This window comes from Cottoperca gobio, unplaced genomic scaffold, assembly GCF_900634415.1.
Source record: "Cottoperca gobio unplaced genomic scaffold, fCotGob3.1 fCotGob3_245arrow_ctg1, whole genome shotgun sequence".
NCBI classification, from domain to species: Eukaryota; Metazoa; Chordata; class Actinopteri; order Perciformes; family Bovichtidae; genus Cottoperca; species Cottoperca gobio.
Window position 1 is genome coordinate 342245 of NW_021166869.1, and position 13691 is coordinate 355935.

A 13691-nucleotide genomic window follows, 5' to 3' on the forward strand; every position below is an offset into this window, starting at 1 on the left:
TAACACACGCATGTCATCCATCTATTAATAACCGCTTTTACTTTAAATATTTTAAAGCTCTGCTTCTTGGCTTCCTGTTTTCATAGTCTGAACAAACCAAACTGTGTCCTGTACCTTCCAGTACATATGTTATTCTAGTAGGTAAGAGAGGGTACACTCACATGTCATATTCAGTGTGTAACTATGCACATCAAACACTTATTCCCCGTGAGCTCTCAGGCAGAATACTATGAGTAATGGTTTTGGTTGTGGGTGAGTAATCGGCAGCATTACCAAAGCGTGCGACAGGGTTCACGGCACCATTTCCACCCACTTAACAGCCCTCGCTGCGACTTCTAACCCCGCTGCACACAGCCACTACCTCCATCCCCCCCCCCCCGACCCTTGTGACCACGTCAACATCCAGACGTCTAATTGGCGAAGAGCTGCAGATCTCCTGGGAGCTCATTCCAGCAGTGAGGAGTCACTGTTGGATGGTCGGAGACAAAGAGGCCCTCAGGGTGCACAGAGGAGGGACCGTCGAGATGAGATCCACTCACTCACACACTCACTGTGACACACACACACACACACACACACACACACACACACACACGGTCTGTATTTTGCGACGGTATGCAGGATACGAGTATTGCTCAGGGTGTTGTGACAGCTTCAGGACAGAGTGGACTGCTTTTTGTCACATCATATCTGGGACAGCTCGGAGAAATGCTGAGCTGATGGTTGCGGCGGGTTCGACACAGATTTGAGATGTGATTAACCCGCATTTCACTTTTTTTTTGTGCATGTTACAGCAGAATGAGACTGCATCTTATACTCAATATGCTACTTTAAAAGTTTGGGAGCACCTTCTGTATAATGCATGAGAGGATCAGTGCTTTCAGCTCCACGAGATTTTACTTTGTTCCTCACGTTGAAGCTATTTAACTATTAACTTTAAAAACTGACATTGTTGTTTGATCGACGGGAGGAAAGTGCATCAACGTGACACAACTGTAAATGTCGAGTTCTTACTTTACTCTTCATTAACACTCCTGGATTCAACATCCCTCTGATGTTAGTCACATGTTTTCAAGAGTATTTTTCTCTGCCGTGTTTTCTTTTCATTCCACTCGTGTTGTGTTCTGAAACTGATCGCTGTAACTCTGTTACTCTCTGCTTGGTGTCGGAGTCTGACGGTGTGTAATGGTGAAATCAGCAGCTCTGGTTGCTAAGGACCTGACCAGTTTAACTGTTGCTAGGGACAGAAGAAGAGAGGTGTGTGTGCTTTATGCAGAGAGGCAGATATTAAAAGTCAACGTATGGCCTTTCAGCTCATCGGCACCAGTCTCGTTATATTACACAAACTTCTTCACGTCTCCCGTCTGCATGTCTTCACGTGTTGTCTCGTGGCGCAGTCGATGAAAGCAAACATGTTGTTGAGGTATAAAAATACAGCTTTAAAAAGACTCGCAGGCCTGAGAGACTCACAAACAACTTTTAAATCGATTTGATATACTTGTATCAGAAATATACAAAGTTAGTGCTAATCACATCGACCAGCGGCACCTGGCACGCTGTCAGACAAAGGAAATCTACTTTAAGCACGTTGAGCAGTCTTCAAATAATCTGCTGAAGCCTAGAAGCTGGTTTGATGTCTAGAAGACCAGTAGTCAGGACCATATCACATCTATTGATCCAATTGATGGATCAGTAATTCAAACTCTTGTGTCCTCAGGTAAAGGCGACGTGTTTGGAGACGTCTTCTGGAAGGAAACCACCCTGGCTCACGCGTGCGCTAACGTCCGAGCGCTAACGTACTGCGACCTCCACGTCATCAAGAGGGAAGCCTTGCTCAAGGTGCTGGAGTTTTACACGGCCTTCGCCAACTCCTTCTCCCGCAACCTCATCCTCACCTGCAACCTGCGCAAGCGGGTAAGTTATCCCACTCCGTGGACACACTTGAACTCTATGTACGGTTAGCTTAAGTTAAGGAATTTAGCCGGATTGGTAATTGATATTGAGAATGTAAACACAGAGAGTAAAGTAGTGTCCAATGTACAGTATGTACAGTATGTACAGTATGTACGCCACTTTCTGCTTACAATCTCACAATAAAATGCATTTTACAGACACGAAAATGAAGTCTCAAACTAAGAAATCTCAATTTACTGCTCGTTGCAACGCTAGTGAGTGAGTAAGAGAATAACACTTTAGATTATTTCAAATTGTTAAGAAGAAATCCTGCGTTTTTCTTGTTGTTTGGTTTCCTGGATGGCTCTTTATAGATCCATATCCCTATCTCTGCTGTTGTGAAGAAGGTGGATGCACCATCATTTTTGAATTTCACCAAAATCCAGAAGTGAACAGATTTCTGTAAACTGTGTCCTTCATCCTGAGCTCATCATTACATAATGTTTCTGTTCCTTATTGAACTGCACTTTGGGAGTCGTAGTTCACTTGTCCACAGGCTTCTTGTCCCTTTTGACGTTTAGTCAAAAAAAGAGAAACATTTTCTAACACATTTGTGAAGTCGAGTTCATAAACGTCGCTCCGAGCCTCAACTGTCAGTCGCCCAACGATGCTGATGAGTGAACCAGACTTCATGAGACACGACTGAGAGGAGAATCAGGGATTATAGGGTTAAAAACAAGATGGAGGGAGGGACTGCTTATTTAATTTATCAAGGACTTTGTGTCATTTTCTATCTTTATGAGAACTTGAGCACATTCAGAGACATGTCCCCTAACATTCCCTCTTCCTCTCTTTTTATCTCATAATACGTGTGTTGTTGTTTTCCATATTTCATATTCCCTCAATACGCTTTCTTTCTCAGAGTGCGTCAAACACAATACATGTTACATGCGGCACCGGTTGCCTCATTATGTCCTGTGCCCACAGTTTTCACTCTCTGTGTGTGTGTTTTTAAGTTCGTAGTTTATAAAGTATATCTTTAAACTACCTCGCGCTACGTCTAGGTCATCATGAGTATGCATACATACACAATTATACATTTGTCTTTACACTTTGCTGCTCTTTGCTCCTTTATCTTTATATAATTATAATATAAACCAGTATTCTTTCACCACGTTCCACCAGTCGCATGTTTGTGTAAATATATAATGTTGTTTACGTCCAAATCTACCAATGGAGAATATCTGTTCTTTATTCAAAGACTCAGACCTTTGACCCTGGCTCCATCTCTTTGGCAACAACGGATATTAATTGAAATAAAACGAATATATATATATTGATTCGCTGCTGTCTAAAGGAAATTATCCAAATGTAGGCTGCAGATCTCCGTCCATGTCTGAAGGAAGTGATGGCTGCACATCGATCCAGCCCTGAACCTTTAGTGCTCTCCATGTGTGCACGCTGTAGTCAGGCTTCAGCTTATCTCATGCACTCAGCGTGGATTGATGCATCTATAAAATGTACTTGCTCCCTTTTAGGCAAGTATTTGGGTAACGCTTAATTATAGGGGTCTGGAGTTTCCTGTGCCACATTACAAAGTTGTTTCCAGAAACTTTCCAGTGCACTTACTGTTCCTTTCAAAGACAAATGATAGGACACTACAGGGATACAACTGAGATGTGAATGACTTCAGTTCATCCTTCTGTTAAAAGATTCATTCTGCAAAAGAACACCTCTTTATTACAAAGGCCAGGATGCTCATTTGCCTCTCCGGCATGTGATTTAGGCTGATAACACAGTGAAGCTTTAAAATTAGATATAAAAGTAAAAGCACCATCACGATGACATGTTGGATATCTCCCTCGTGTCAGCAGCTCCACCTGTGGAGGCTTTTTAATCTTTCGCTTGCTCCAGGAATAAGTGAAATAGACTCTCGTCTTCGGCAGACAATTCTCCAAGCGGAGGTAACTGTTAAGACGGACACTCTTCTTGCTGTTTGAAAGAGTTATCCGACCCGGTGGTGCCATCGTGTGAACGGGGAACAGAAATAGCGACGTGGGCGGAGCTCGTTCTCCTCTCCTCCGTCGGCTCTTTTGTTCCTGAGATGCGTGACAGCTGCTACTGCGCCGCCGTGATGAAGATAAACAACTTCTGGCGGGAGCTCAGACGTGGCCTGTGGGATTCTGAGGAGACCGGGATGTGTGTCAGCCCTAACTCGCCCTGTCACTCATGCAATAATGGCTGGTTACCAATCTGCCTCCATAAGCACTTTACTGTCTGTCTCTCTGTCCTGCGCTGACTGTTTGTTTTTCTCTGTTGAAAGAAATGCTTGTTTGTATTTGAGAGAGTGTTCCTCAGGTTTATACTCCCAACTTTCTTGGTCCAGTGTCAGTCAGATGGGCTCTACCACCTCATTGTGTAGATGGAAGGGGATGGCTTAATGGATTGGTTGAAAAGTATTTAACCGCAGAGGAAGTACAATGTGTGGTTTCCGCCGCTGCACATGTGAATCATCACTGTGGTTGAAGAAGCTTAAAACATCATAACCACAGCGGTGAAGAAGCACATTCACAAGCACTGCAACCAATTCAAGTCCTGATCTTATCTGTGTTATCACTTTAACTCCTCTTATGTGGAAATCTACAAATATAAGATGTAAGTTTTCCAAAACAACACTTGTCATGAAACATACAGGGACCGGTCGAGATGACTTTTACTTCATTGTGTCTGTTGCGTTTATATTATAAGTGTTAAAGTGTGTGTGTGCAAACCATTAGTCTGTCAGTGAAGAGACACTTTTCCAATCATAACACCTAAAAAGATAAAAAATATATATTTTTTATTATTCAGCAGGATCAAAAAAAGGTGAATTTGTTTCGTCTTTTGCTGGATTTTTAAAAATAATTTAATAAAAGGACATTTTTCAAACTGACATGCACACTCCCAAAAAGAATAAAATTGTACTTAATTTGTATTTGTATTATATTCTTTGTACCGGCTCAGCTTTTCTTTTATTTGAGCTCATAGTGAGTAATTACCAAAGCTTCTGCAGACAAACTATGCACATGTTAATGAGACTGCTTTCTCTGCCTCGCCTTCAAAATAAAAGTCCTCAGTGGTGGTGCAGAAAGCAACGCATTTACTGGCATTAGAATCTACGGGATGTTTGTAGACATGTGTAGTTACAGCACACAGTCTTGTCTGTTTGCACTGTGAGATGTAATTGAAGTTGTAGCAGGTGGAACTGGTTGTTTATGTCTTGGTTGCCAGCAGCTCGATGCTGCTGAGTGATGACGGCAAAGCCTACGGTTTAAATCTCAAAGGACACGTTCGGATGCAAAAAGACTCGGAAGCAAATCCAGATAATAAATATTTGGATATTTATGGGTGCTCAACTCCCTTAAGTTATTGTCCATTTAGAGTTTCTGATGAGGCGCTCCTGTCTAATGTGTCTAGCTTGAAATACAGAGAAGTGCTTTCGTCCTTAATAAACTGTTTGACGTCACAGTCACGGAGCTGTTTTAAATCTAAACTATTAAAAGATCACAATCGATACAAAGATCTAGTTTGTTATTATCCAAAAACTGGCACTCTCCATATCCGTCAGTAACCTTTAAAGAGTTCTTGTGAACACACACTGGTAGGACAACGTCTCCGGCTCCGGTTGTCCCTGCTCGTCTCTCAACAGCGGAGCTATCGAGATCGGTTTGATGTCTCGGTACCTGATGAATCTCAATCAGAATATCTTCAGGGGAATCTGGATCCATTTCGGACTTTTAATCCCTGTTGGTCCTTTTGGACAGGAAGTGGTGAAGTCCATGTTTCCCCTTTTAATTATGGGGTTTCTTTTAGGAAGTTTTTCCTTGTGCAATGCGATGGTCTAAGAACAGAGGGTCTAAGGACAGAGGGTCTAAGGACAGAGGGTCTAAGGACAGAGGGTCTGAGGACAGAGGGTCTAAGGACAGAGGGTCTAAGGACAGAGGGTCTAAGGACAGAGGGTCTGAGGACAGAGGGTCTAAGACAGAGGGTCTAAGGACAGAGGGTCTAAGGACAGAGGGTCTAGGACAGAGGGTCTAAGGACAGAGGGTCTAAGGACAGAGGGTCTAAGGACAGAGGGTCTGAGGACAGAGGGTCTAAGGACAGAGGGTCTAAGGACAGAGGGTCTAAGGACAGAGGGTCTAAGGACAGAGGGTCTGAGGACAGATGGTCTGAGGACAGATGGTCTAAGGACAGAGGGTCTAAGGACAGAGGGTCTAAGGACAGAGGGTCTAAGGACAGAGGGTCTAAGGACAGAGGGTCTGAGGACAGAGGGTCTGAGGACAGAGGGTCTGAGGACAGAGGGTGTTGTAACCTGTACAGTCTGTAAAGCACACTGAGACAAATGTATAATTTGTGATATTGGGCTGTACAAATACATTTGATTTGAATTGACAGTGTCTGCAGCATCTCATGGATTAGGGAGGACACGGCCTGAGTTCTTATACGCAACATTCTTGCTTACTAGTCGACAGAAAGAAGTAAATAAGTCTTGTATCTGGGCTTATACCAGAGAGCTTAACCCTCATAAGCACCACAAGTCTTTTAGTTTTAGTTGCAGAGGTAGAAGGAGAGAATGATGAGATGCAGCAGCACAGTGTGAGCCGGAGTGAGATGCGGCGCAGTCAGGGTTTCACAGTCGAGGTTCACCAGAGCTCCTACGACGTCCTCTGTGAGAATGGCTCTTCTTCTTTTTTTTACCACTTCCCCGAGGCTGTTAAATGCCTCTTCACCTTTCTAAAAGAGATATATTACCTCTAGATAAAAAAGTGCAGGTGTGTGGTTTCTCTGTTGTTGCTGTCGGCATGACTTGTTATCCTCCAGTCCAAACGCTGCATCTTTCTCTCCGTCGGGAGGAAGCTCCCTCGTCTCCCCAGGTAGATGCTAATGACTGTTTGTCACAGTCAGAATCACTCTACTTCAGTAAACATTCAGAAATGTGTCTGTAGTTTCGGTGCAGGGGAGTAATGAGAGTTTAGAGTTTCCCCAGCAGCAGAACACACAGTTTGCGATCCTGATTATGCACCTCGGACCAGATTTTTAGTTTTGGTTTTATAGTATATTTACTGTCTGGTCTTCTTGCTTCCAGCAGCAGGAAGCTGTTTTCAGTTTGGATAGAGGCACCGTACAATACTCATTGTTACTCGTCTGTTTCTTGTTCAAATGTAAAGTTGTAAGTGTGTGAAGGCCTTTATTTTACCATATTCTTCTACTTGGCAAGTGAATTCTGACTTCCTGACGCTGCCACATGCCAGCCTGCTGTGCCAGCGTAGAGCGACACACTGATCTGAAGCCACAGCAGGAGGAAGTGGCTGTAGTTGACTCACTATTCCTCCTTGTTCTGCACAGTTTTAAACACCTAAATAAACGCGTAAACAGGCTCATCACTGTGTTTCTGGACGAGGAGGAGCCGTTAAGCGTCTGCTGGGAGGCTTCTCATGCTGCACTGGGTTTGCGGGACAGCTTGTGAGCTGGGAGCGACAGACCTCGGCGCTACAGCCTGCAGACTGGGAGGCTTTTACCAGCCCTTTTGGATTATTCATGTGACGGACAATAAAGGCGGGTGTGGATGAAGGGCTTGTGTGTGTGTGTGTGTGTGTGTGTGTGTGTGCCTGCACTCAAGTAACACTTCCTGACGTGCATTGAACCAGATTTGTGCGTCTCACCTTGGTAAAATGTGCATACAGGAAGAAAAGGTAGTGTGTGTGTGTGTGTGTGTGTGTGTGTGTGTGTGTGTGAGTGTGTGTGTGTGCACAGACGTGGACAGTAACTAAGTGCATGCGCTCAAGTTCTGTACTTTAATACAGTTCTGGTACTTTCCCCATGCGTTGATCTGCGCTGTTACTTTGTAGATTCAGATTTTACACTCGGTAGATTAGATCTTAAAGTATAAATGTCAGATAACTTTTTAAGATCTTCAGCTCAAGGACACAATTGTTGATGTTATTGACCAATGAACATTGTGTGCACTCTCACACACAAACTCTCAGTGTGTTACTTCTTTAAATTAATGGGACTTCTGACATTCCTTCACTCGAACAATCCTCCTCAAATCTGGCTTGTATTCCGTTGTGGTCACTCAAGGGTCCCTTCCCTCAGAGCAGGTTTCAGTCGGTCCTCCTCAGAAAGTTCAATCATCTCCAACTGGGCCACCTCCTCGTCCGTGACTAGCACATACCTGTCAACCCTCCCGTTTGTCCCGGGATTATCCCGTATTTTTAACCTTTCCGGAAAAAAAATAGGCCTAATTAAAAAAAGTGTAAAGTGGCCTCCGTTAGAGCAGGCGGCAGTATTATGTTTAACTTTAGCTGAAAAACGTTATCCACCAGTAGAAGAAGAGGAACAATAACACAGAAGAAGAAGAAGAAGAAGAAGAAGAAGAAGAAGAAGAAGAAGAAGAAGAAGAAGAAGAAGAAGAAGAAGAAGAAGAAGAAGAAGAAGAAGAAGAAGAAGAAGAAGAAGAAGAAGAAGAAGAAGAAGAAGAAGAAGAAGAAGAAGAAGAAGAAGAAGAAGAAGAAGAAGAAGAAGAAGAAGAAGAAGAAGAAGAAGAAGAAGAAGACGACATATGATGAGAGTCACAGTGAACGGGAGATAGATGGAGACGCAGTTGTACCTGCCAAACAAGTTAAAACTTTATGTAAGTACCAAATGGGAGGAGACCTTCCCTTATTTAATAAAAGCAGAGTCGGGACAACTCGTGCTTTTTGTAAAGTGTGCCATTCAGATGTTAGCATCGCACACGGCGGAATAAGCGACGTTCACCAGCATGAACAATCTGACGCACTGTCACGCTCTCATACTGACAGCACACACACACTCACAAATAACATTCAATATGAACTGAAGAGCCACATGAAACTGGGCAAAGAGCCGCATGCGAGAACCCCTGCTTTAGAGAAACTGATCTGAGATCCTGACAATTAAAGAAATGTTTCAAGCAGGCGCTGAAGAACGAACGATGCGTTGAAATGTTCAGTGGAGTTTCACATCTTCAGGCTGACGCTGTGTTATGACATATCTTTCTTACCCACATCAACACGGCTATTAGCAGCTAACGTTTTTATTCAAATAAGTTGTGTGCAGTTGCATCAGTCTCATTCGCACTTGTCACCATATGTATGTTGCTTTGTTTCTGCCTCTGGCTCACACGACTTCCTCATCCCCACCAACAAAGCTCTGATTGGCCGACAATGAGCACAATAGCAGACACATGAGTCGCTGCACAATGTAGATGTGGGTCTACTTTAACACAGTTCTGAGTTAACTTCACTTTTTTATTTTCCATTTCAGGATACTTTTACTATTTCTTCTCACTTTCAGATTTCACATTAAACATTTCAAAAGGCTACTGTTTGGGATCGTTTGTAGGTTAAAGGTGGAAAACGGGAGATAGAGTAGTATTTTCTCTCTGCTATCCGACTACTTCCACCACTGTTTGTATGCATCTCTGTGCACGCGCTCACTCTCACACTTCAGCGGATGACGACGTTGTAATCAGCGAGCAGCCAGCACGGTTGTCAGAAGCGCTTCATAACAAGCTGTCGACCAGCACGCCGCTCAGGGCCGAGCTTCCCAAAACCCTCGTCCTGCTAACTCGCAGCAGAACAAAGTTTGACGTGATAATTAACTGGATCGCTGAGAGGAAGTTGTTTCTGCTTTCACCCCCTCGTGCAAAAAAACAAAAAACAAAAGCCCTTCCCTCACACTCAGATCCCGGCAGATTAAACTCTGTTAGAGTTTCACGCTCCAATGGAGGCGGAGAAATAACAACTTTATTGATTTATTTTAACTGTTTTCTCCACGATCAATGTGTGCAGAAGATCTGCTTCTGTCACAATGTGTAAAGGAGTGCAGCCCTTCTGGAGCCACAGTCACAGCCACATGGTGGAAGCTCTGCTGTCAAACCCTCCGCTACTTCCTGTGTTGTACTGATGACTTAGCATATTGTTGTGCAGAACAAAGCCTGGGAGGTTTTGGGTTGGGGTTAGACGTCACTGTATCTTTGTCTCTTTTGTTCACATCTGGGATGAAAACAACACAGGGAGAAACTAAAGTCTTCAGGTCATCTGAGCTGCAGATGTGCGCTCTTTTGCATCACATTCCAAAAATACACGCGCTGCTTCACACGCTATGCAAAGTATATTTCATGACTTCGCACACACACACACACACACACACACACACACACACACACACACACACACACACACACACACACACACACACAGTGAGAGGCCATCTGTGTGCTCTCGGGCTACAGCCGACTCTTCTTCTACCAGTGTCTTTCTCATTTATAGCATTTTGGAGTGTATTCATTCTCACCCACACACAGATCATCAGTAGTGTTTACTTGCACAATGACGGAAAAGAAAATCTAAATGTTTCAGCAACTTTTGTTTCTATTCTTGTATCTATTACATTTAGCTCTGAGCTAATAGTCCGTCTGTGGCTATCAGTGCACGGCGGTGCTTTCTAAAGTAGGTTGTTTGGCAGCCAGGTCGGCCCCAACTTTCAAAGACTAGAAATAGAAAATGTCAAACGTAACCGCGGGCTAACTGGCTTATTGTGAAAGAAGGCTGAACGAGAGCTGCAGGACACGTCTTAGTTTACAGAACAACATGTCCCCGGGACGTTAAAACATTGTACACACTCCTCACAGGATCACAGAGAGGTTCTCTCCAAAGTGACGTGTGTGTGTGTGTGTGTGTGTGTGTGTGTGTGTGTGTGTGCGCAGTCATAGTGACCTCTGCTACACATTGTAGGTGACTACACTAACCACAATGCAGTAAAGTACACTAAATGTTTATAGCTGATCATTTCAGATAAGATGAATCAGTTTGTCGTTTTTATTTCCGGACATTACAGACTCTACATTGTTGGACTCAGTTAAGTTCACACTGTCTGATATTTGCAGATGTTTTCCAAGTTTTTTAAGCATTAGCACAAACACCTTTGATAATAATACCTTCAAGTTAGTTTCAGTTGTACATTTTACAGTTACACAAAGAGCACGCAGCAACATGATGCAGTACATGGAACAAAGGAGCAACAGATATCCATCTGCTCAGGCTCAGAGGAGAGTTTAGGAAGAGAACTTGCAGACTTGAAAAGAAGCTGATCTTCTAAAGACGAACCACAAACGACCTGGAAGAAAGAAAAGTCAAATGAAATCCTTTGATCCCTGCAGATTGTTCTCTGCGCTCACTGTTTTACTTTCCTCACATCGCTCCACCTCAGAAAGGAAACCTCAGCGTGACGTTCTTTCATTTTCCTTTCAGTCCAAAACTGCCGCTAAGCTGTGGCGGTGCTGATCATCTGTAGCGCCCACAGAGACCGAACAAAGAGGAGCGGCGACGTGGCCGACGTGTTTCATTTTAAATGAGTCACGACCCGATCAGCGCACTCTGAAGCATGAGCAGTGTTTGTTATTACCATAGTGTGTGTGTGTGTGTGTGTGTGTGCGTGTGTGTGCGACTGTGTGTGTGTGTGTGTGTGTGCGACTGTGTGTGTGTGTGTGTGTGTGTGTGTGTGTGTGTACGACTGTGTGTGTGTGTGTGTGTGTGTGTGTGTGTGTGTGTGCGACTGTGTGTGTGTGTGTGTGTGTGTGTGTGTGTGTGTGTGTGTGCGTGTGCCTTCGATACATTAACTGTGTGTGTGTGCGTGTGCCTTTGATACATTGACTGTGTGTGTGTTTGTGTGTGTGTGTGTGTGTGTGTGTGCAACTGTGTGTGTGCCTTCGATACATTGAATGTGTGTGTGTGTGTGCGACTGTGCATGTGCCTTCGATACATTGACTGTGTGTGTGTGTGTGTGTGTGTGTGTGCCTTTGATACATTGACTGTGTGTGTGTGCGACTGTGTGTGTGTGTGTGTATGTGTGCGACTTTGTGTTTGCCTTCGATACGTTGACTGTGTGTGTGTGTGCCTTCAATACGTTGACTGTGTGTGTGTGTGTGCCTTCGATACGTTGACTGTGTGTGTGTGTGTGTGTGTGTGTGTGTGACTGTGTGTGTGCCTTCGATACGTTGACTGTGTGTGTGTGTGTGTGTGTGTGTGTGTGTGTGCCTTCGATACGTTGTGTGTGTGTGTGTGTGTGTGTGTGTGTGCGACTTTGTGTTTGCCTTCTATACGTTGACTGTGTGTGTGTGTGCCTTCAATACGTTGAGTGTGTGTGTGTGTGTGTGTGTGTGTGTGCCTTCGATACGTTGACTGTGTGTGTGTGTGTGTGTGACTGTGTGTGTGCCTTCGATACGTTGACTGTGTGTGTGTGTGTGTGTGTGTGTGTGTGTGTGTGTGTGTGCCTTCGATACGTTGACTGTGTGTGTGTGTGTGTGTGTGTGTGTGCGACTGTGTGAATCCCTTCGATACGTTGACTGTGTGTGTGTGTGTGTGTGTGTGTGTGTGTGTGTGTGTGTTTGCCTTCGATACGTTGACTGTGTGTGTGTTTTGGACCGCGGGGAGTCGGCAGGAGCATTAGGAACGAGATGCAGCAGAGAGAAGAACAAGTCATCCATGCACACATTTCCCTTCTCCTCCTTGTCTGGTAAATAATGAATCGTTGACGTTAAGAGGAAGAAGAAACCCTCCTGTGTTCGTCGGAGCTGCATTAAAGAAAGACGAGGGAGGTTGTTCTCTGTGGACTAGTTGCCAGAAAAGACAGAAACTTACAAGTTCTTAAAAGAAGTGGACGCAGCTGAGTCCACATGCACACACACACACACGTGTCATGTGTGTGTGTGACTGTCTGCAAGGGCCAGAACTATTAGCTGGTTATCCAGGACAATAATGAAAATGTAAAGGAGGGAACGACAGTATTACATCTGGAGACCTCACTCTGCCCTCAGACCTGTATGGGTACACACAGTATATCCCCTGTACAGTATGTGTGTGTGTGTGTGTGTGTGTGCATGTATAGGTACCATATAAGGCAATATGATCATTTATACATCATTACATTTGAGCATGGCAAGTTTTTGATGCCGTGTTTTCAAATGATTTATTTTGTATTTAGTCACTAATGAATGGGTTGAATTAGTTTTAATTACCACTGGGGCGTACGGAGTACCTTCCTCTCTTTCGTCAGCTTCTCTTCTTGCAGTCGTGTTTCCTGCCCAGCAGTCTCCCTCACTGTTTCTAATTTCAGCTTCATGACACAAGCTCCTGCGATGTCTGCCAGGACAGAGCTGTAACGCTCCCCCCTCCCCTCCGCCTCCCCTCCGCCTGCCCTCCGCCTCCCCTCCGCTTCCCCTCCGCCTCCCACCGCTCGCTCTTATTGTTATTGCATTTTCTCATTGATGCAGGATTGCAGTCAACAGTCAGATCCAGCAGCCTCCAGCCTGCGGTCCCGTTTAGATCTTCTTATTCAGTCCAGCTATTGTTGTGTGTGCCAGTTGAGCGTCTATCCATCACTCGTGTGTGTGTGTGTGTGTGTGTGTGTGTGTGTGTGTGTGTGTGTGTGTGTGTGTGTGTGTGTGTGTGTGTGTGTGTGTGTGTGTGTGTGTGTGTGTGTGTGTGTGTGTGTGTGTGTGTGAGAACTCAACAGAAACTATTTAATCATGTGCAGGATTGAGTGCGCCCACACACACGTATTGAATACATGTTCATACACACGCACATACACACACACACACACACACACACACACACACACACACACACACACACACACACACACAATTTCTCCTCCAGCATTCAGGATTAAACCCACACACTCGTCATGTCTGAGGTATTACCCCGACTTCAACCTGCCACCACGGTGACACC

The 13691-nt window shown here is 44.4% G+C and overlaps 1 protein-coding gene across 1 annotated transcript in view; it reads left to right on the forward strand.

The window, feature by feature from the left end:
- Positions 1 to 13691, forward strand: part of kcnh5b (potassium voltage-gated channel, subfamily H (eag-related), member 5b) — a 102590-nt gene that overhangs the window by 72858 nt on the left and 16041 nt on the right. Inside the window, exon 12 of the mRNA XM_029426865.1 lies at positions 1718 to 1914. Coding sequence (XP_029282725.1) covers positions 1718 to 1914 — 197 coding nt within the window. The remainder of the gene's footprint in view (positions 1 to 1717; positions 1915 to 13691) is intronic.